Source organism: Syngnathoides biaculeatus, chromosome 20 (assembly GCF_019802595.1).
Source record: "Syngnathoides biaculeatus isolate LvHL_M chromosome 20, ASM1980259v1, whole genome shotgun sequence".
NCBI classification, from domain to species: Eukaryota; Metazoa; Chordata; class Actinopteri; order Syngnathiformes; family Syngnathidae; genus Syngnathoides; species Syngnathoides biaculeatus.
In genome coordinates, this window is record NC_084659.1 from 14,560,741 (window position 1) to 14,583,789 (window position 23,049).

At 44.7% G+C, this 23,049-nt stretch overlaps 1 protein-coding gene across 5 annotated transcripts in view; it reads left to right on the plus strand.

The window, feature by feature from the left end:
- tafa5a (TAFA chemokine like family member 5a) overlaps positions 1–23,049 on the plus strand; it is a 173,204-nt gene that overhangs the window by 89,853 nt on the left and 60,302 nt on the right. Inside the window, exon 1 of one of the 5 annotated variants that reach the window (XM_061806641.1) lies at positions 12,279–12,369. The exons of the other annotated variants lie outside the window; for them this stretch is intronic. Coding sequence (XP_061662625.1) covers positions 12,279–12,369 — 91 coding nt within the window. Of the gene's footprint in view, positions 1–12,278; positions 12,370–23,049 lie in introns of those variants that run through there. 5 annotated transcript variants of the gene reach the window in all.

A 23,049-nucleotide genomic window follows, 5' to 3' on the forward strand; every position in this document is an offset into this window, starting at 1 on the left:
GCATTGAGAATGCAATTGCTGACGTTTCCCTCTTCTGTACGGACGCCGCCGCAGTCTCATCAGAGTATGAAGATGGTGCCATCGCATCTCTATTGCGGGGGATCATGAAGTCTCAAGCCATATTTTCACAGTATCAAGAGGCAAAGCCAGCTCGGAATTATGAGTTATCCCCCCGTATTGTTGGAGCTTTCAGACAGAGCGTAGCACCTGGAGAGGCCGGAAAACATGCCAGACTTTATTCTCATGTCCTCTGTGATGTAAAGTGGGGCCCCGAGATACGACTGACCCTAATGGACCTTTCCGACCTGTCAATCACTCGTGCAATAACAGCCAATAAGATAGCCGCGTTGTCTTAACACGCCCCTCTCGCCGTATTGCCCCACAAGCAATGCTGGTTGTCAGTAGCGTGCGCTTGGAAAAGTTAATGTTACGAAGGAAATCGTCCTCAGATCCGCTTGGGGAACGTGCAATTCTGATGAAAGCTATCCGGCTAGGTTACAAGGGGCGCCGCTTGATTAATTTTCCAAAGCCTAAAACACAGTTGACGAAGTATCTACGTTGAATTAAGGCTCGCGGAAGAGCGTACGTACAACTAAGTGTGGACAATATCAACAAACACAAGACTGTATGTTCGAAGGTAAGTGAGTGAGAAGTAACTTCTCAGAGTTTGATTTATTATCAGTGCAGGAGAACAACTTTCACTTTGTTAGCGTATCACTGACCTTCCGAATGAAGTGTGTCATGTTTTATGCCGAAGAGTCGGGTTAGGGATACGTAAATGCGCCGTGTCATGCAAGAGAAATGTCTATTTGCCGATTTTTATCGCATCTGACTTTGAAGACAGACCACTGGGTTCCATTACGAGCCCAGTTAAATGAATACACCCGCTCACTTATAAAGACTACAATGATATTACTCGTTATCTTTCCAAGTAAAAAGTACTCACCATGCTTTACATGCGCAGTACGATTCCACTATTTTATCCTGTTGAATTTCAATATGAAGTTTGTCAGGCGTCAAACTTTTTTGCATCGATCGCCAACGTTTCGCTGTGACTCTGACATTGCGTTCTGCTCCGTCCAAATTCTTAATTCCGTGTACATACCCTTATGTGAAATAGTTGAGACCTCCCTGTAGAACCCTCTTCGACAAGTCTGGCTCATTCGGCAAAAAAAACATAGCGCAATGCTCCCGGGAATACGCGAGAGAGAATCCACTTCAAACCTGTTCTGTTCGGTCGCCACTTTGGAGGATTGTGGGAGATGGCAACTGCAGTTAAGGGGGGCGGAGCTGAACGTCGCCAGTCGGAAAGGTCTATTCCGTATATTTTGAGTCAAAGTTCATAATTCAATGATTCAAATGCCATTTTCTTCTGGCTCATAAATCTTGATATATAATGATGGATCGTGGACAGCGTAAGCAAAAAAAAACAAAACGCGCTTTTATTAGATTTTCTGTCACAATGTAGTATCCTCTGCCCCGGCTGCCAAACATTTCCCAAAGTGAAGGCCACATGTCCACAGTGAAGAAGTGCAAGTGAGCAAAGGGCTGCTACGAGGATCCAATAATGTGTCCATCACCATCTTGCGGTGACAGTCTTGGTGTTTGACGGGCTGCTGAAGCCCCACCCTCCCTGAAATAAAATAAAAGACAAAAAATTCCCTCGCCCTTCACGTCACTCCAACCCCTTTCCTCGCTGCTGTCCTGTGAAACAATCAATTTGCTTTCCCACACGTGAGCTCCATGTCTTCCTCTCTTCTCGCCCGCCGTCTCTGCCAGGCCAACATGCCCTCCATCTCATGATCACTTTTCTATACGGCCTTCTAGTTTCCCTAAGTAGTTGAATCCAAGCATGCCAGGATGACTCAAGGTTATTGCAATCGAGAGTTCTTTTCATTTTATTACACTTTACCCTTTTGCTTGACTGTGTTGTTATCCAACAATACTTTTAACCACTCTTTTTTTTGTTTTTTTTTTTAAACCTGAAAGGCTCCAAAATCAAGCACCGAAAAACTTTTGTTCCGCTGAAATATTGCAGCAAAATAGCCAATCCTCCACTTGAAGCAAGGGCGTCAAACTCATTTTTTTCACGGGCCACATTGTAGTTCTGGTTTCCCAGCCTGCGAAACCATAAAAAAAACGTTGATCGCCTCATCATATTTGACACGTGAAATTTAGGAATTACTTTTGGAATCAGAAATCAAGGGTAATGGATGTTTGTTAACGTAAAAACGCTTGCATTACCTCAACGTTATCATTTATGATATGACAATTTGAAATTTTGGTACAGATTTGAACAAGAATCACGGAAGTTGACGTACATGATTTGCCTTTGCGGGCCACATAAAATGTGATCTGGACCCCGGGCCTTGAGTTTGACACCTGTGACTTAAAAACTTAAATGCACCTGTCAATCATCTCATTAGTTCCCAAGCAGATTTCTATGATGAGACACAACTAGTTGTGAAAGTGTATCAGGATCATCAAAAGTGACATTTGAATCAATATATCTGCATGCTCAATGCGCAACCAAGGGCGCTGCTACCGGGTCAATACAAACATGCGCAAGAGCTGCCATTTAGGTATCCCCCACGTAAAGTTGATTTATAGCCCAACACGTTGCTTGTACTGTAAATGACGGCTGGGATTTTGCTTTTTCCAAAGCGGACTTTTAGTAAGATTTTTTTTTTTTTTTTTTTTTTACAAAAGTCATGTTGAGGTTGAACTTGACGGTGATGGATGCATCTGTTTCTTTAGCTTGAAAGTGTCTTCCTTTTCACCAAACTTGGAGTAGAGAAGGCTATTATGGGGGTGAGCCCAATGTGAAATGGGACAATTTGGGATCACCATAAATGATTGTGAGAAGGAAAGAGCTACAATTACTTGTCTACTATATACAGTGAAGAAAAGAAGTATTTAAACACCCTGCTATATTGCAGTTCTCCCACTTGGAAATCATGGAGGGGTCTGAAATTTTCATCGTAGGTGCATGTCCACTGTGAGAGATCATATATAAAGAAAAATCCAGAAATCACAATGTATGATTATTTTTTTCAATGATTTGTGTGATACAGCCGCAAATAAGTATTTGAACACCTGTCTATCAGCTAGAATTCTGACCCTCAAAGACCTGTTAGTCCACCTTTAAAAGTCCACCTCCACTCTGTGTATTATCCTGAATCAGATGCACTTGTGTGAGGTCATTAGCTGCATCAAGACACCTGGCCACCCCATACAATCAGTAAGACTCAAATTTGTAACATGACCAAGACCAAAGAGCTGTCCAAAGACACCAGAGACAAAATTGTACAACTCCACACAGCCAGGAAAACCAAGGAGTGGCTCCGTAAGACGCATATCAAGGTTCTGGCGTGGCCTAGCCAGTGTCCAGACCTAAACCCAATATAAAATCTTTGGAGGGAGCTGAAACTCCATGTTTCTCAGCGACAGCCCAGAAACCTGTCTAATCTAAAGATCTGTCTGGAGGAATGGTCCAAAATCCCACTGCAGTGTGTGGATACCAGGTGAACAACTACAGGAAACGTTTGACCTCTGTAATTGCAAACAAAGGCTGCTGTACCAAACATTAACATTGGTTTTCCCAGGTGTTCAAATACTCATTTGCAGCTGTATCACACAAACAAGTTAATTAACCATCATTGATTGTGATTTCTGGATTTTTCCTTTTAGATGATCTCTCTCACAGTGGACATGCACCGACGATGAAAATTTCACACCCCTCCATGATTTCTAAGTGGGAGAACTTGCAATATAGCAAGGTGTTCAAATACTTATTTTCTTCATTGTATAACGGTGAACTTTGAACTAAAATTCTGCATATATTGACATGTTGCAATTAGATTGGTGGAAGAGTGTCACATGGGTCAAACCATCAAATCCACTCCCCCACCCCCTCGTCCTCACAACTCAACCACAGTTGCGAATGCGCTGATTAGTTTTTAATGCTTTGGTTGAGGCAAAGGCTCATGTTATTGCTTCTATCAGCGTGTCACCTTTCTTCTCTCATTTCCATACATATTCTCCCGCCAGCTTCCGCCGCCTCGTATGCAAAAAGACTCGTGTTCTCGCCCAGAAAAGGCCAACAGTGTTTTTTTTTTATTTTTTGTTTTTTTAAGACTTTGCCTCTGACCCTCCCTTGTAGCCGTGCGCCTTCTTTCAGTTGATCCCAAGTAGGACAGAAACTGTGATTCATTTAATTTTGTCACCATATCGATTTTTAATTTCCACCGAACAGATTTAATTTGACATCCTCGTTGCATAAATTGATCAATAGCAATGAGTCAGACGTCTCGCAGGTTCATTTGCATTGAAAGCACGAGAGGGTCCTCCATAATGCCACGCCTTCAAGGTCGTGCCAGGGATGAAGTGAGCCGAGCCGAGCCGGCCGCGTGTGTTTTACATGAAATGAACAAAAAAAAAAACCGTCAAGCAAACATTCATGTAGAGATTCTGGGAATGTACCTGTAATTATTATTTTATTTATGTGGTCACAAATGAACAATTCAAACGCAGCTCTATATATCTCTATATCTCGTTCCGCAGTATCAACTGCCCGTTTGGTAAAGCGACGCAAAATAAAAGCACAAACAAACACATCAAACAGTACGGTGTGATATAGTTGCCATACATTATATTATCTCACACGTTGTATAAAAGGTTTAAATAGGACTAAAATAGGCGCAGTGATTATGTGCAGGATGCTTCGCTAACTCTTTAAATCAGGGGTGCTCAATGCGTCGATCACGGGACTGGGTGCCAAAAAAAAAAAAAAAAAAAACATGTCACCCAATGTTCCCTCTAAACTGCACGTGTGCGCAATTGTGCACCGCTAATGCAGTCTCTTTGCAGATAATCTGCGTTGCGCGCAAAAAAAAATTATAACTATAACATACAGCTATTCATTTTGTGGCATTTTGCAATGTTATTCAATGAGTGAGCGATGACTGGTTGTTACATCCAATGGCACAATTCACATACGTACTGGAAAAAATGAAAAGAAGCCGCTGGTTTCTTTTAGGCAGCATACGGAACTTTCTTTAACAAGGACCTCTGCCACACTCTCTTTCATCCACCACCACTGCTTTAGTTAGCAACGCAGTCTGGGGAACGTAGAGCAAAGACGAGCTAGACGTGCTACTTATGTTTCCTTTCGATATTAATGGAGAAAGTTAAAAAAAGAAATGCTGTTGTTTTTAGATGCAATGACTGTCGGAGTATGTGAATAATTGACGAAAAAGTGGTTAAACTGGATGAGAGTTTCTCTTTTCCGAGTGGGAAAGGTCTGGTCTCAAACCAAAGTAGAACCTGCAGGATGAGACGGTGTATAATTTTAAAATTCCACCTTGCCGCAGCCTGATCCAGGATGAAAGCACAGACAATACAGTGCACAAAAAGCTAATTCTCTATTTTAAATATAGGAGGCAACATAACATTAACCTCAAAACAGTTTGGAAGCATCGTCATCATCCCCCCCACCCCCTTTTGGGAGCTGGCTGCTTGAAAAGTAGATCCTGGGGTTAAAAAAAAAAAAAAAAAAAAACCTCTGGGCACCCCTCCTTTAAATGATAATATTGGGATGAATGAGGTCAGTTTCATCATTATTAGTGGTTTGAAACAGAAAATAGAAATGGTCAATGTTGAAGGAAACTGTCAGCAAAGGAAGTGCGGGTGGTGGTACGCATGGTGAGCAGAGAGGAAAGACGGGGTGGGAGTGAGATATAACCCAGAAGTGTGAGGAGAATAAATCAACATGCGAGGACTGTCTAGTGGCAGTCAGTCATCTTGTTAACTGTCTGAATTTGCACCACATCCGCTTTCAAATCAATGTTGAGATATAAACTATAGCTCCTTCCCAAGCAATTTACCTCGTAAAAAACAAATTTAAATTTCCGACTGACATCACATCACACATTCAAAGTACAGCTGTTGAAAAGAAGTGTTTTTTTTAACAATCTTTTTACCTTACCTTTACCAAATAAGTCATTTGAAAATGTTGAAATTCATTCATTCTTTTTTGTTTGTTTTTTTTAAATATATTACTCGACTTGTACGTTTTCCCACTTACAGGTGATGGCTCAGCACTTGTTAGAACTGTTTTCAGAGTCATTCTGCTTGCTTCCGACGCAAACAGTGTCCATTAAGGGGCCTCCGGGAATTACTTGTCTTTTGATTAGATAGATTTGTACAATCTTTTTAGTCAAAGTGCTTTTTGGCAAATAGCGCTCGCTTGCCTCCATACGTCATGTGATCTTTGGGCGGGTGAAATGGAAGTTAGAGACGAATAGGGGGCAGGACGCGATACAGCGCACTAATTCTTTTGTAGCGCCGTGGCACTTTGCTGGTAACTAATCACGGCAGGTGAGTCTTCAACGCCGGAAGGGGTGGGGGGGGTGATGGACGACGATGCGGCAAATGCACACAAAGCGCGGAGGAACCCGCGAGGTGTGTGCGCGCGAGTTTGCTTTCCCTTCTGTAGACGGCAGGAAATGTAAGAAGCTTAGCGGCAGACTCCAGGGGGATGAGTCCTGCCACTTGTTGTCTGGGAGCGAAATGTATTTCCTGTAATAAGACTTAATGAAATGTACGCCATGTCTGCGTACGTGTGTTTACGGGCGATAAATAATTAACGAAACGGGAAGTTTGTTTGTCAAGTCGCTGTGAGTGACATTGACAGCAATTGGGGAAAAAAAAAAGACCTTAGTGTTGGTGGCCAGTTTACAAACGAAAAGCGCGCACATTTAGCATTATGAGTGCGTTGGAACGGCTATTTTGACATCACAAATTCATTTTGAGAATAGAAAAAGAATTATACGGAAGCGTGACTACGGACTACGAGATTAAAGACTTGGGGAAAGCAACGCAGAGATGCGAGATATGAAGAGGAGCGGCTTTAATGGCTCACGCGCCAGTCATTACTGCGTTGAGATTAAAAACTTGTCAGAAAAGCTTAAGGGACCGCCAAGAATTTGCATCGTGGATTTCATCTTGTCAATCAACGCGAACGTTTTTACTTGATTTTACGCTACAGCCAATATTGTCAGAGGGAAAGCGAAGTCTCGTCAACGCGTCGTGATTTGTCACGGAAGGGAATTTACAACTATACACCGGCCTTAAAATCGTTACGTTGTCGGAAAAGTAAACAAAGTTATGGATTTGCAGGCGCTGACCGCATATTTTCCAAAATACATTGCGGGAAAGCCGTTGTTTGTTTCAAACGACGTGACGCGCGTGCCCTCTCGAGAGCGTCTCCGGTCTTTCTTTGACTAAACCAAATGATGAAAATATTCATTTAATTATCCCTCTATTCGATTTGGAAACGAGTTTATTCAGAGTTCACAAGTGTCGCTTGTCAAACAGCCGCCGCGCATTCGCGTGGCCAAACAGCCGCGAAGCTTCCCAAAGGGGGCCGAATACAGCAAGCGTCTGCCGCCCCAACTTTTATCTCTGATTAAATTGTGGGAACGTTTGCGTTGGACACCTTAGTGGACATTTGCCTTATGTTCCGGCTTTTCCCTCTGATTAAGTCCTCTTTCGGATTTATTGGCCATGGGAAATAATGGGAAACACAGTGAATGTAGAGGTTTGCGGCCATTACTCATGGCTTTTATTGGCATGGGCTCCTCCTGGCGCACGGCCAGTGACCTGCAAAAGGACAAAGCGAGGTACGTGGGAGGGGGGAGGGGGTGTCAGGAAGAGGAGCAAGGAACGGGAGGCAGTCGGAAGTCGGTGGGATGAGGAGAACGCTTTATTAATTCATTGGACGGGGAGAAAAATCGGGTTCCAAAACTTGTCTGGAGGAAGAAGAGGATTAGTACAAAATAAAAAGATATCAAACATGGCGTCTAGACAGAATAGTTTATCCCTGAGGCCTGAAAAAAATGAGTGCCCAAAAATATGGACTAAAACAAGATACGGCACAAGCATTAGCTCATCATTTTCCTCAAATAACATCCATAATTTTGCATTTTAGCAGTCAATAAAAAGTGAAGATTTGGAGGGGCTTGGCATCGGCCAAAGAAGTAGTTATCGCTTTCTGGTGGGGTTCTGAATAATCCATCACCCAACGACCCCCAAAAAATCCAAAATGAATATTACTAGCACCTCAGTATCCTCCTTAAACCTGAAAATGTCACGAACCATCGTTGCAGGGCTGGACCTAAATGCAGGACTCTGAGACGCGAGCATGATGTTAGGCGTGGTTTATTCAAGGAACAGGGTCATAAGCAGTCCGAGAAGGTAGAAGCACAAAACACTAAGCAAAGGCAGGATCCGAAAACGTGAAGTGAGGTCTGATGACTACGAGACAAACTTGGAAACATGAAGTAGGACTCAACTATGACTATGAAACATAAACTAAGACAGGACAGGACTAAACTTAAATAACTATCTAATTTAAGTCCCAATGTGAAAGAGCCCAGAGCAGGGTTGTGTGGCCACGCCCCTCTTGCTCATGACAGAAAATAGTCAACTAAAGTCTCAGTATTTGAATCATTTTGGAATTACCAGGATTTTTGCCTAAATGGTCTAAAATGTGATCTCGTTGACTGTAATTGATTTTACACTCTGCACCGTGATGTTTACATCTTGCATCCAATAAAAATGTAGAATAGTTATTTGTTGAGTATGTTTCCAGAACTCCTATAATTTGTAAAGTATTAACAATAGAACTGATAACATTGTCAGTGCTCGGACCCGGAAAATAAACACTCCAATAGGACACACCGATACTATTTTACCACACTGGTACTCAGGGCTTGCACAGAAAATTGAGGGAACTTTTAAAAATACTTGCTAATATTGGACTCAGAAGGGCCCTTTTTTGCCAGGGAAAAAAGTGCTGGTCCTTTAACACCACGTTGGATCGATCTGTGCACGACCCTGCCAGTACTTATTTACCAGCAGTACTTTAAGGTCATTACATATGTTATTCGAATGGAAAGTTTGCCAGACTAGACTTCAGACTTGGTAAGGCAGCATGTGGCTCATTATCCAAGGTTACTGTCCCACATTCCAAGTCACTCCAAGCCATTGTATGCATGTGTCATTTGGCATTTTAATATTTAGCAAAAATGGAAATGCAAATGTCGCGTTGAGTCAGAAAACCTTGGCTACCTCTGCTCCCTGCAACTCGCCTCCTTCCTGACTGTAATATAGAAAATGTGTGGCCACAGATGAACTCCTTCCTGATTGTCGTTGCGTGCCTAAATGATCACATTAGGAGCGGTTTTCAGCTTTGCAACCGCAGACTGAAGGCAGCGCTGACGACAATCTGCCCATTGCTGAATATCTTAAAAGACGGAGCCTAATTGCCGCAAGGTGTTGGCGGAGGCGCGTTATAAATATTTCCTCTCATTTACACAAACTGCTGGTGTCGCTTTGAATTGGTGTAACAAGACGGCGGGAAGGGGGGGGGGGATGAGTTTTATTTTTTATTTTATTTTTTTTTTTTTACAGTTTGCCTGGTGTCAAAACAGGTGCCTCAACATGTCAGCCTTGTGAATCGTGTTTATTGGCTCCAAACTTGCAAAGTCTCCGACTGTACAATATTTAATTAGTCTAGTGGTTTTGAAGAAGCATGTGTTAAGGCCATATGATCCTGTTTAACATGCACACCGGCATAGAATTCCTCCCCCAAATCCTTCTCCTGGTCTAATCTCTGGATGCATCACAAGTCCCCCATTAAACAGGTTCCATGTCGTCGTGGTTGAATTGGCATCAGCGTTGAAAAGCGTGCGGTTTGGCACTTGATAGCAGAGAATGTTATCAGGTAATTAGTGCTCGGAGCCGCAGAGAGAGGGTTCGACTCTCGGTTTTGCGGTGCGAGCGGCGCCATCGCTTGTCATCTGCCTCGATTAGAAATGCACAAAAGTGGGCACGCGAGGAAGTGTCCAAAAGAGTTGTTGCCTTGTGAAAAATGGATGCCCTACAAATGTGTTCTGCGTTGTTGCGGCACATTAAAATGTTCTGTTCTAGCTTAAAACAGCATACAGGGAAATAAAGATGAAGAAACAAATGCATTTGTTTTGCTCTGCAGGGGCGGGATTATGCCGGCTATTGTTTGCCTCCATTGGATGCTTTGCAATGTAGTCAATACTCCTTCAGCCACGGTGCTTTCTTTGGATTATTTTCAGACACTTTTCAAGAATTTCTAGCCGTAATATACATTTTGGGTATATTTGTATTTGGTTTCAGTTGGTGATGACTCATTTTGGATGATAAACCGAGGAACGATGAAGCATGTCGCTTGTTGCCAAAACCCAGAGGCTTCACAGGAAATTATACCGGGTTTAAAAAGTGTAAATTCTGATAAAAATAGTCTTATTGTGTCTTTTTCATTTCAATATCAAATTATTTTCTTTTAGTCTTCAACATGGAGTCCAGAAATTGGCCGTTTGCTTCAAATGGATCTTGATAGCGAATTAAATATTTATCCTAATTGGTAGGTAAGGGCGGCACAGCGGAGCAGCTGGAAAGCATTGGCCTCACAGTTGTGTGGTCCTGGGTTCAATCCCGGACCCGCCTGTGTGGAGTTTGCATGTTCTCCCCGTGGCTGTGTGGGTTTTCTCCAGGCACTCTGATTTCAGCCCACATCCCAAAAAAAAAAAACCCTGCAACATTAATTGGACACTCTAAATTGCGCCAAGGTGTGATTGTGAGTGCGGCTGTTAGTCTCGATGTGCCCTGCGATTGGCCTCACCTCCTACCTGTTGACAGCCGGGATAGGCCCCGACCCTCGTGAGGATAAGTGGCAAAGAAAATGGATGGATGGAAGGATGAATATGACGATTTGTGCCCTCTCGAAACAGACGAGCTCCACCGTTTTGCCGTCGGTACCCGGAAGGATACCAAAAGTGGGAGGCTATTTTGCAGATTTATTTATGTATTAATTGCTGGATCGCGCAAAATGCCACTATTAGAAGATAACAAAAGCCTTTGGCTCATGTCACGGTCAACTTGGATTGCTTTTTGGTCCTTCCCGCTTTTATTATTTTTCATCATGAATTGAATTTATATCCCAATTACTATTCCATTCCTCTCTAGAAACAACGGTGTATGTACAGCTGTAGCTTTTTTTTTTTTTTTTTCCGCTTGGTAGTCAAATTAAACTACAACGGAAAAGATCAGATACGGAACATTCAGAACTTTTGACAAAAGATGTGCGTACCTGCACACTGCTCGGTGGAGCAAACAAAACGGCAGATGTTGCATAGAATAAAAGTGACGATCAGATTCATCATACAGCGTAGGCGCACAATGAAATATATATTTTGAATATAAGAATATGCACGTGTGTGTGTGTGTGTTAAGTGAGAGAATAACATCACAAAAATGGCATAAATGTTTTAACGGTGAGTGACATATTATGGAAACAAAACATTGCTAATTATGACATGGGGGGGATCTGTACTGTATTGCTGCTTTCCGACACTTTCTGCGCATATTATACTGTTATTCGGTGAGAACAATGGCGTTTTGGCAGCCTGGGCTGTGGGGGAGAAGCTGTCACACGAGCCAGTCACTCTTGTGATTGCCCAAGTGTTTATCAAGCATGGTGATTATTGAGGAGATGCATCTGACAGCCATACTTATCAAGGCTAAATAAGTCGCATTGGACTGCCTGGAGAGGGTGGGAGGAGGAGGAGGAGGAGGGAGAAAATGGAGGGAGGGAGATGGAACAGCAACCTTGAGTGGAGAGAGAGAGAGAGAGAGAGAGAGAGAGAGAGAGAGAGAGAGAGAGGGAGGGAAAAGCAGAAATAGAGAGAGAGGGGCTGCAAGGGGGACTTGGTGGCTCCCGTTTGCCTCAGCCTGAGCGACGGCTGTGGTGGTCGCAGTGACGCGCGCCTAACATGCAGTGGAGAGCGGCGACCGTGGGCATCTTCGGCGCGCCTCGGAGAACCGCGCGCACGCGTAAAACGCGCATCGACTCCGACGAAGGCAGACTCCAAGGACACGCTCCCGTGGATCGCATCACGACAGCGCCGAAGGGAGAGCAGGAGGTGGTGAACAAGTGAAAAAGACGATGGGCGTCCGGCCCGTTTTGGAGGCACTGTGACGCACTCAAGCCGCTCCACTTGGACTAACGTTCTGGATTGATTTTTGATTTTTTTTTTTTTTTTAAGCATAATACACAAATACTGCATCGTAGCACAGTTTGATTTTGTGAGTTTGGAGCTCCCCCCCCCCCCTACCCATTCTCCTGGACCCTTTCCATCCCCGCTCACTAAGCCGCCGCCGCCACCGTCGTCCCCTCCGCCAGGATGCAGCTGCTCCGAGTTGCGTGGGCGCTGACTGGTGCCGCGATCTGCTGCTTCCTCATCCTCCTCATCCACTCTCGTCTGCTCAAAGAAGGTAATCCCGCGACCTCCGCGCTTTTGCGCCATCCCCGAGTTGCCGTGGAGTTGCCACGAAAAGTGTCTGTCTGTGCGCATCGGGACAGCGGCACGTAAAATGTTCACACGGGATAGATTTATTTTATTTTTGTAATCACACGCGTAATGGGTAAGAATGAAGTTCCAGCACAGGCATTAAAAGAAGCAATTAAACGGCCAGGCGATGCTTTGTATTAAACCATCTCAATAGGTGGCACTAGAGTCTAGCATTAGGTTAACATGCAGGTCAGGCCCGGCGATTGTTACCTTCTGTTTTCCACCCTTCTGATTCTCTAACCGGGCTGACTCGCAATTAAGATCATCGGCATCCTCATTCACACCCGTCGTCTCCCTCCCAGCCGCTTTAAAAAGCCATCATCACCACCGCCGCGGCCCTGCAGACTCGCTGCACGGCGGCTCGGCTCTTTTTTTTCTGAGGACCGATCGTGGATGGGTAGGATTTGATCAATGGCCATTATTTTTATTGCTTCGGTTTTGTTGTGGCAACAGCAAAACGAAAGGCCTTTCCTGCCGTGCGTTGCAGAGGCGACTAATCTCTCGGGGATGTGAGTACATTTCAAGCTCTCCTCCTCATGAAAGTCAGATGGTGGCCGTACTTGATGAACTTGGCAGCAAATGTAAAGCGGTTAATATTCCCATTTGAAGGGCTCCGGGCAAACAGAGCCTCTTTGACACTCCTCAGTTTCTAGCGTGCTGGTCGGCGTCGGGCGAGTTGTGGCGTGGAAACGGCCTTAGCATGCTCTCGTCCCTGAGCAAATATTCAGGTCAGGTACTCACCCGGCGCTCTGGAGACTCCATGACTACCAGGTTTGGAGACCATCCAACCGAGTACTTGAGCCAAAATGGAAGACAAAGTGGAGTTGAGGCTTTTGTGCTGGCACGTGCCTCCGAAGCCTCCCGTTGGAAGTCTTAAGGTATTATGACACGCTTGGGGTCAAAAAGACCAACATGCGGCCTCTTCAGAATAGGACAAAAAGCGTCACTCCAGGCTACTCCAAAGTGAGGAATTGTGCTTTGACTCATCAGGAGTGCTGACTTCATATTTGAGACTTTGACTGCTGTTGCGTTAGGAATTATTCATTGTTTTCAAGCTTGACACTGAATCGCTTGTAAATATGTATAGTGGTATGCCATAACTTCAAACTGAGGCTTGCATGAGAAGTACTCTCTTTAAAAAAAAATAGTATTTGAGTCTGCAATTGAAAAATGTATCGCTCTTAAAATTGGGTTTATATACATAAGTGCCATAACTTTACAGTCATGCGAGTTATCTCTCTTGTCAAGTGATTAAAACTGCGGGGTAAGGGCAGCAATTTTGGTAACCGGGTTAGACCGCTGTTGCTAATTTTTGTAGACAAATGCATGATGGCAAATCTGAGAGCGGTCACGCCGCACCACTCAGGGGCAGCAGAGTTCAGTCACCGTCAATCAAAGCGGCTCCTTTTCATTCCCTTTAAATGTGGCCCACTCACGGTCTCGCTTGGAGACATGGCAGTATGCTGCGCGTGCGCCATAGCACAGCGATCCGTGCGAGCGGAGCATTGCCGCGGCTCTGGGCGTGCTATTTAAATGGGTAATGTGATCTTGCCTCGTCACATCGTGCAGCACGTTGTCGTTGCTTTAGACCTTGAATATTAAGGTGTGATTGCCCCCCCCCCCCGCCTCCCTTCCATGCAGCATATATACATGGGTGACACAAAGCCTTTGACACTGCTTGACCCAAATCTGCCCGAGGCACTGAGCAGAACTGCCATGCCGCACAGTCACTCCCATCCATTTGTTCCATCTTTTCTTTCAGGAGAATTCACAGGCCCGTGCTTCTCTCCGTATGCGCTAAATCAAAACTGATGCGGGTTGTCTGGTGTCAGCCAGAGTGTATGAATACATATCTCTCTGTCGCTTTGGACCATTACATCTAACCTTGTGGTTTTTAGGATCAATAACTGCAGGCGTCCGGGCAGAATCTTCGCTAGTGGGGCAGGTGGACAACGCGGAGTGGCGGGAAATGCTTTATTACTCAAGGAGGAATTATGTGCGGTTGAACTCGCATTCAACTTCTCATTGGAGCCGACACCATTGCTGCAAAAACCGCCTCGCTTTGAAGTGGGGAGCTGCTTTAGGGCTTCGCTAAAACGGAGCTGAAAAGTAGTCTGCCGTAGGTTTGCTGGGGATTCTCTTCATTAAACTCAGTCAGTAAAGGCCATTTTATTTTTAATCGACTTTGAGTTCTTTAAAAGCACAAAAGACAACACGGAGGAAAAAAAAAAACTACAAGATCAATCACGTTCCTGAGAGGAGATGGAGTCTTTGTGTGGGGTTTTGTCCCGGAATAAATTAGCGTGGGTTCAGGTTTGGACGGTTGAATCAATTACCAAGGCGACCGGACTGATTTCGTCGAGGGAAGTTCTAAATAGGGAAAGCTTGTTAAGTGACGCATTTTGGATTAAAGGTGAAACCTCTTCAAAGAAGAGGAAATATCAACTTGCCCTTTTTCAACCTTTGTGAATTGCCTCTTGTGGTTGGCACTCTCTATTTACGCTTTCTCAAACATTTTCTGTGCTTGCACTTGCAGATGATTAGCAGCAGTTGTTGGTACTCTTTCGAAGAGTGTTGAGTCAAAAGCGGTGCTCCAGTCAATCCTGTTCATCCGACGATGTACTGACGGGCTTCACGGCAATTCAGTCTATCAGCCAATTTCCATGGTCTATCGTGTAGATTGCCGACCTTCACTGGATGAAGAGGATTAAAGTACTCCGTCGTAGTCGAGAGCAAACTGGCATTCCGACTCAGATGTTTGAGCGGCGTCAGCGTCAGTCATTAAGTTGTTCTTCCCTTTTTAAGCATCTATTATTCATCTTTAGGAAGAAAAAAAAAGGGATTTTAGAGATCTCAGCCTTGAAGCGTAGTTGCAGGGCTCCAGAGACAGAAAAGATAATGTGCTTGTATTTAATGCCGCAGTAATACTCCTTTGGCATAAGGAAGCAACACGGAGGCCTTCCCCTTCCTCAAATCTCACCTCAATGTCGAATCCGTCCCCACGTCAGCGACCGCGGCGTTCCCCGGCCCGTTTCACCCGAGCATTAGCTATCCGTAACGCACCTTATCAGTCGGAAAATGTACGACGCCATCGCCGAATTGATTGATCGCTGAAGGGGCTCCTTAATGAATGTGATTGGATTCATCAATCTGAATCACGGCGGAGACCTGTGGCGGTACAGTATTATCGAAGCAATCAAATCTCCTTCAAATGACCTCCTTCTGTCATGTATCTAGTAGCACTTGACGCCCTCGCCGTGTGCGCCCGGACACCCCGTATACGCTCATGGCTGTGTATTTCACTTGCCGTATTGATTGCGGGACTGTAAAAAGTGTGCGCGATTGCACCCTGCTTTCCTAAAGTCCTATTGATTGTGTTTTGGCAGCTCGGTGGGACAATAAAAGACGGCGGGGGGGTTCGGTTGGCGCTAATGAAAAGCTGGCTTTGAGGAGCCTGCCTGCCTCCCGGTTTTGACTCATCGCGGCTGCGCGAGCCGAAATGTCGGGAAGAAGACGTCGACCTTGCACAGTTCATTCCCGCCCTTTCGCCCATTTAGCGTCACTCGCAAATCCCGGCGGTCCGACCAATCTGGACTGAGATACTCTCTTACTTTGAATCACTCAATCGCTTCCAACTTTTGGACTTCAAATTGTGGTGGACTGCGGTAAAGCCGGATTGGCTTCATCTTTGATGTGCACTGAGGAGATGAAGAATTCCATGGAGTGATTTTAATAACTGCAGCTGTATTTTTAATTACAGCGTCAGTAGGCAACCAATCGGCTGTGGGAGAGCATGCAGTATACTGTATTACGCGAGTGTCGTAAGGGCTCGGAGAGGAAGAGGAGAAGGAGGGCTGGCAGTTTTAGAGGTTGAATACTAGTTGAGTCATTTGTCTTTGTGCTTGTCAACAGGCGAGGCAGATACCCTCTCAGATCAGCAGTTTCCTCTCTGCCAATGGGCGGGTTCTCTTCGGTGCATTCTTGCAAGAGCGGCAACATGTCCATCAAGGCCGTCCCTCACCAAAGCCCCTTGCATCAGTTCAAAGTGCTGATTGAAGGGCACCGAGTTGCACCCTGGGTCAATTTTATTCACACGCTAACTCTCCTGACTATTGATTCCACGGCACTCCAATGTGCCCCATCCACGCCTTCTCGAGGAAATGACGGGTGAGAAGTGTGCTTACCCTCCTGCGCTTTCAATTTGCACTTTCCTGCCGTGGCAAAGGTAGCGATGAGGTCATCCGGGCGGTCGATCAATCCCCGTGTCTCTGTTCATCTCGCTAATCAATAGCTACTTAAGAAGTTTGATCGTCTTTGAGTCCGCAGTCATTTGAATGGATTTAGAAACAAGGCCCCCCCCGCCCCCTCCCTCGATCCCCAAGGCCCCCGCGCCGTAAATGTGGCGTCGGCGATAACAAGCTCGGTCATGCTTTATGGATCCGCCGCGTTGGAACATTTTTCTCTATTTCCATCTGACAGAAATCAGCGTTTAATCTGACATTAGCCGGGTGATCGCGCGCGAGCTCACCTTGACCTCAAAAAGGGGTGTAATATCGCAAATGCTTTGAAAGAAATCACGTTTTTCTGTTTAGAAAACAAATGCGAGGCTTTATCGATTCAAACGAGCCAAGCCACTTGCTTTTTCTCGCCTATCAGACTGTGTCTGAAATAATTTCATAATCATTATTTTCTTTCTGAGGGATGTCCTGCTCCGAGACAATATTACCCCCCCCCTTCCCCCAACTTTCAATCCTGCAACTTATAAAGCTCTTGCGCACCAATAGAAGATGAATTAGAACCGAATCTGAAGAAATGAAAATCACTCGATAGGAACAAGCGACGCCACGACACATCCCCTTAGCTTGTTGCAGCCTTGAATAAATTGCTCGCGGGTTTCCAATTCCTATCTGTGCGGCGCAAAATGGATTTATCCCTGTGTAAAGGACAAGCTATAACATGATGGGTCATAACAAGGAGCGGGATTCATTCATTGTCTAATGGCAGCGTGGAGATTGGAGGGAAAAGTGCCTGTTAGTCACGCAATATGCAATATATTTGTCTGGCCCACCGCAGCTTGGCATTGACAGAGTGTCAAATGCAATCGTTGAGTTTGCGGGAATAACATCCCCGTAACATGTTATCCCCCCCCCCACCTTTTCCCCTCTTCTTGGTTTCATAAAGTGTCGATTTTGTCATTTTCTGCATTTCCCATCACAAAAACAGCAGTCTCACATCTTCTCTCTTACAGGGCTTGTTGGGTAGTTTTGTAGGTTTTCTTCAGGGATGAGAATTTTCCGCTGATCTGCGGATTTCCGACTTTTTCCAGACCAAAATGACCATTCTCGAGATAAGCGCAAATCCGTTGAAAAAAATTTCGGAGCGGGGGGGTATAGGGTATCGTGCGCCTGTCTCTCGGTGGTGGGCTCCGAGCTGCAAGTTCAGCTTAGCGCTAGCACAAGCACGACTATCATATGCCGTTCTAACTTGCTCGGTCGTGTAAATATTTGCATTTTGCGACATAAACATTAAAACTCGTTTGCGGCAGATTACTCGATTGGACAACAGAGTGACACAGTATAACGATCCAATCGTGTTAGTGGTTAATCGAGTTTCACCATTGCCGTGTGTTCTCGGTTCTCAGAAATCGCAGTGCAACTTATTAGTTAGCCAAGTAATGGCGCATGGGACTTAGATAGGGCGAACGGAGCGACGGTGTGTTCATAGTTTTACGATGGCGAAAGTGTTAGAAAAAAGGATGAAGATCGAGCGAGGGCAATTGACAAGGATGCTGGAATCAAAAACTGTTTCAGAGGGGCATGGCTTGAAAAAAGTGTAACCGTGCAGATAGGACAGAAAACGGTATCAACATGTCTAACCGAACACAAACAAAAAGTGGACATTCACTCTGTGTTCCGATAGGAGTTCAACACCCCCCCCACCCCCCCAGCCTCCTTTTGACAGACATTTTCAGTGTTTTTCCAAATTGGTCATTCTCGTCCCTGTTTCTTAAACTAATTGATGAAATATAATTTTGGGCCGTGTATGTGTTTTATACGAGGAAAGGGACCGCTGAAAGGCCTTTTCTTTCTGTTTTGCCTCATAACTCATAATAGTGTTAGTTAAGAGTTATACGCCCACAGGACTCTTGATTAGGTACAGCTACTGTGTCTAATCCAATGAGTTTGCATGCCCGTAAGACTACATAATCTTCTTCTTCTTTTCCTTTCGCCTTGTCCTGCTAGGGGTCGCCACAGCGTGTCATCTCAGATGAAAGTTTTACGCCGGATGCCCCTCCTGACGCAACCCCTCTGCATTTTAGAGAAGCTTATAGGACCTGGTATTATACCAGGCGGTCTCCCATCCAATTACTAACCAGGGCCAAACCCCCTTAAGCTTCCGAGATTTGACGAGATCGGGCGTTCTCGAGGGCAGCACGGCCGTAAGCCCCATAAGACTATATAATGAGAGCCATTAATAGAACTATAGGTTTAATATTGTATTTCTTGAACTGCACCGTTTGAGAAGTGTTTATATTACGCTGCCCCTTATGGCACGGAATATGGTTTTAGGATGAGAAATGTCAACTCCAATAATGACCGCATTCGGAAATTAATATTTCTGCTACCCGAGCGCTATTTCTTGTAACTATAGCAACTGCCAGATAGGAACTTTCAGCATAACTGCACCTCTCACTCGTAATAATTGCTTACAGTTATATATTTACTTCCCAGTGAGTACACTTATTTTATAGCTTATCTCGCATCAACTGCAAAGAACAGTTGGAGGGGGTCGGGGGGGGGCAAAGAATGAAAAAGAGCCAGCAATCTTGTTTCTTCATCATCATCACGGTCCGCTCCACAAGGGCCAGACGGACTTTATTATTGCACCTGCAGGGACTATTTAAAGCCAACTCATGAATACAAAAAACTTCCTTCTTTTGCCGCATTGTGTCTGTACAGTCGGGGAGAAAGGCTCGTCCCTCACTGAGAAAGTAATGCATTCATTATATACTGTATACACAATAATTTATACGCTAGACTGATGGCCGCAGTGCTATAAACAGCTCGGGTCCTTTCAGAGTTTTCACATCATCTGAGAAGTAATGCGCTTTTTCCTGTTTGTTATGCATTGATGTGACCTGACTCACATTTTTTTTTTATGTTTTTATTTTTCCCCCTTCTCCTCTTTCAAATTAACAAACTTCCTTTGCCCACTGCATCGACACGTCTGCCGTTTCTCCATCCATATTTCAGCGCTTATTATCACCGGGGAAATTCACAATGAGGCCGTAAAGCCGATGATTTTAGATGGGATGTTTTGAAGCGCTCACCCCACGCGCACGCGCCCTAAAAGTAGGGACGAAAGGGTAAAAAAAAAAAAAAAAAACCATTTGATTTTAATAATCGCATGCATTCAGGAAAGGAAATATGCCGGCGTGGCACATTTGCCTTGCTGAACAGACAAGAAATTATACCTGGTGCGCCGCCACCTAAGCCAGACGATAATACCACATCCAATGAGTTGAAAGAAAATAAGTCTGGTGGGATTGCGGGAAGGGGGGAAAAAAAATACTTGCTTGGATCAAATGTTGTACGAAGGGCCTTTGGGTGTGACTTTACACTGTGTCTTTTTGTACACTTCAATCACACATCCAAGTCGTGGCCTTAAAGCACCCCGCACGTGTCAATTGAGCTTTGACATACATCGCAGAACCGTACAAACTGCCTGCCCGCCTGCAGGCTTGCGAATGCACTTGTACATTGTAAGATTACCAATGATCAAAGAGGACGCATTTCATATAGAATGTCCTTTTTTTCCCCCCTCGAGGAGCAGTAAAAAAAAGGCCTTTACAGCGAGCGTATATGCGGTTGTTATTAGATGAATGTGCCACCAGAATGTGTTTGTGTGCATCGTGGACGTACATCTTGACAAGGAAAATAACAAACTGCTATTTGTGAGTTCAGGGGAAAACACGATCGCAGTGACATCAGCGTGCATCTAAATTGAATGACTTGTTTTTGTGAGTTATTAAATTTGGATGCAGTGATATCAGAAGTCAAAATTACCAAACGCGCCGGCTGGTTAAGAGTTTTGGCCCAGGTCGAAACACCCTTTTTGCACAAATTGCTTCCCGGAATTGATGGACTTTAAATGGTTGCTGAGCTGGCATCTTTGTGCGCATGTGTGCGTGTATGTGCGAACACGTGGTTGGCGGAGGAAAGGGGAGAAATCCGTCAGCGGCTAATGAAATAATTGGCGCCGAGCGGCACGCGCACACACACGTACACACTGTTCACAAATATGCATCGAAATTTATGATAGATTTCTCTCTTTCCACACATCCGCACTCATGTTCCTACATGTAAGAGCATTATTAATGTGTGCATAATGTTACAATGGCTTTCAATTATTATGAAACGTACGCTTTAGGAATTGAACATTTTTCTTGTTTTTCATGAACACTTGGGCCTGCTAGGCTACTGTAGTTTATATTTGTCACGATGATGGTATTCGGAGCACTAAGTATTTTTTTATAGGTTGTACTTGGTGTAAAAAAGTGTGACAAATGCAAAACTAACGAACGCATGGCCTACCTCGGCTGTTTAATATGTGACGCTTGTCCGCGTAGCGATAAAAATGTCCCGTCCCGACAAGGTGAAAGGTGAAATCTTAATGACACGTTGCTCCCGTTGCCCGTTTGCATTTTAATCACTCTCCTCATTACAGCCGAACCTAATTGCAGAGAAGTCGCACAGAGTAGCGGGTTATGTAACATTTGGCTCATTATTGGTTGGCCTCGCATGCAAATAAAAAGCAATTTAAATGCAAAATGTCGTTTCACGCGCGGGCTTCGGTTTTGACGCCACGGCGACGAAAGTTGGTCAACAAAATGGCCGCCGTGATCGTTCCTCACTGGGGCCACGTTTTGCATGGCGTGAGGATGCCGCGGCTTGATATTTTTACTCAGCATCCTTAAAATAGACTCATAACGTACAGTGCAAGTGTATCGTGGCGAAGCCCCGTGGAGCCGTGAGGAGAGGACGCAGTGTACGGATTTGTGCGTGGAAGGAGAGAGATGCTAGCGAACATCTCCGCGGGGGTCTTTTGTTTGCTTGTGTAACTTGTGTTGGTGTCTGCATGCAAGTGTCATTCCGCGCATCGGCGGCGGCGTTTGGCGGGCACCTCCGTCGAACACACAAACACAAGCAGTCAATCCTGAGGTGAGAGGAGGGGCTGAGAGAGAAAACAAAAGACAAAGACAGAGAGCGAGAGGAATAACATCGGAAGCTAATAAGAGCAGCAACACCACCTACACTACGGTTACCGTGGAAATCTAATTTGGGGACGCTTCCTCCCTTCTTGTTCCTCTAACCGGCCTTCTGCGTCGGATCCGACGGAGCCCGCGTAGCAATGGCGCCGGCCCTGGCTCGGCAGCCGGGCAGAAATGCGGGAAGAGACTGGGTCGAGCGTTGAACGTGTCGGAAAATTCAAGAATGAATCAGAATTTCTTTCTTCTCCATAGATGCATTTCATGTATAGGAAAGTGAATACCGAATAACTAAATTCACGGGAGCCTCGAGCTCGGTATCCGCCAAGTAGAACAGTAAAAGCCCCTACAAAATGTACTTTTATTGAATGGATTGGTCCATTTGTGGCCAGACGTTGCCTCGTCCGATTTCATGAATGAAACTGATGGTGCTGACATTATGACTATTAATCATATCAATGAGTCGCCGTCGTCCAGACTTGTAAAGACCTCCTGGCGTTTTTCCCGGTTTTTCAAATCATAAAATGTTGTCAAATACAGCGTAAACAAGTATAATCTTTTGTTGCACTTTTATATGTATGATCTTACAGACTTATATATATATATGTATGTATGCATAGTAAGAGATGCAGTCCTCATGCAGATTAGACGCAAACATAAGTGGGACATCTTGAACTTGTAACGCTGCAGTTTTCTTTTCATCATTATTTCTTTTCATTATAATTTTCATCTCCACCTTAGTTTGTGTGATTGAGTCTCGTTTTATACGCTTCGTTTAGCGGAGTTATGTTAAGTCGCAGCGGTGAACCCTTCCAAGGCTGCGAGTCTATAGTGAGTTTGTCACTGCCGTTGAAGTGGATAAACAAACCGTCTTTTGTATTAATTCATCCTTCATTTACTTTTGTGTTAGCGTAAGCCTGACATTTTAGAAAGCAAAATTTTTGGAAACGTGGCTTACACGTACTTTACTTCATGGTACACTGAGGTTTTTAACTTTTAAGTCTCTTCTTTGCATATTTCCCTTTCTAAAGCTGCTTCAAAGAGACCTTCATTTTGACTAACTACTGTAATTTGCGCTCGATAAGCCGCGACTTTTTTTCCACACGCTTTCAACCCTGCGATTTATGCGGTGATGCGGTTAATTTGTGCATTTTTTCTAATGGCCCCAAGGGGGCATTCGGGCTGAAAAGGTGAGAATGAGACTGGTGGAAGATATGTGCCGAGGAAGTGACTTTTACTGGTCTGACCCTGTTAGTGCTGCGCCAGCGTGTTACTGCTGTCTCAGTGATTTTTTTTACCAGTATGTTTTTTTTAACCGGCCCTGTTAGCGCGTCG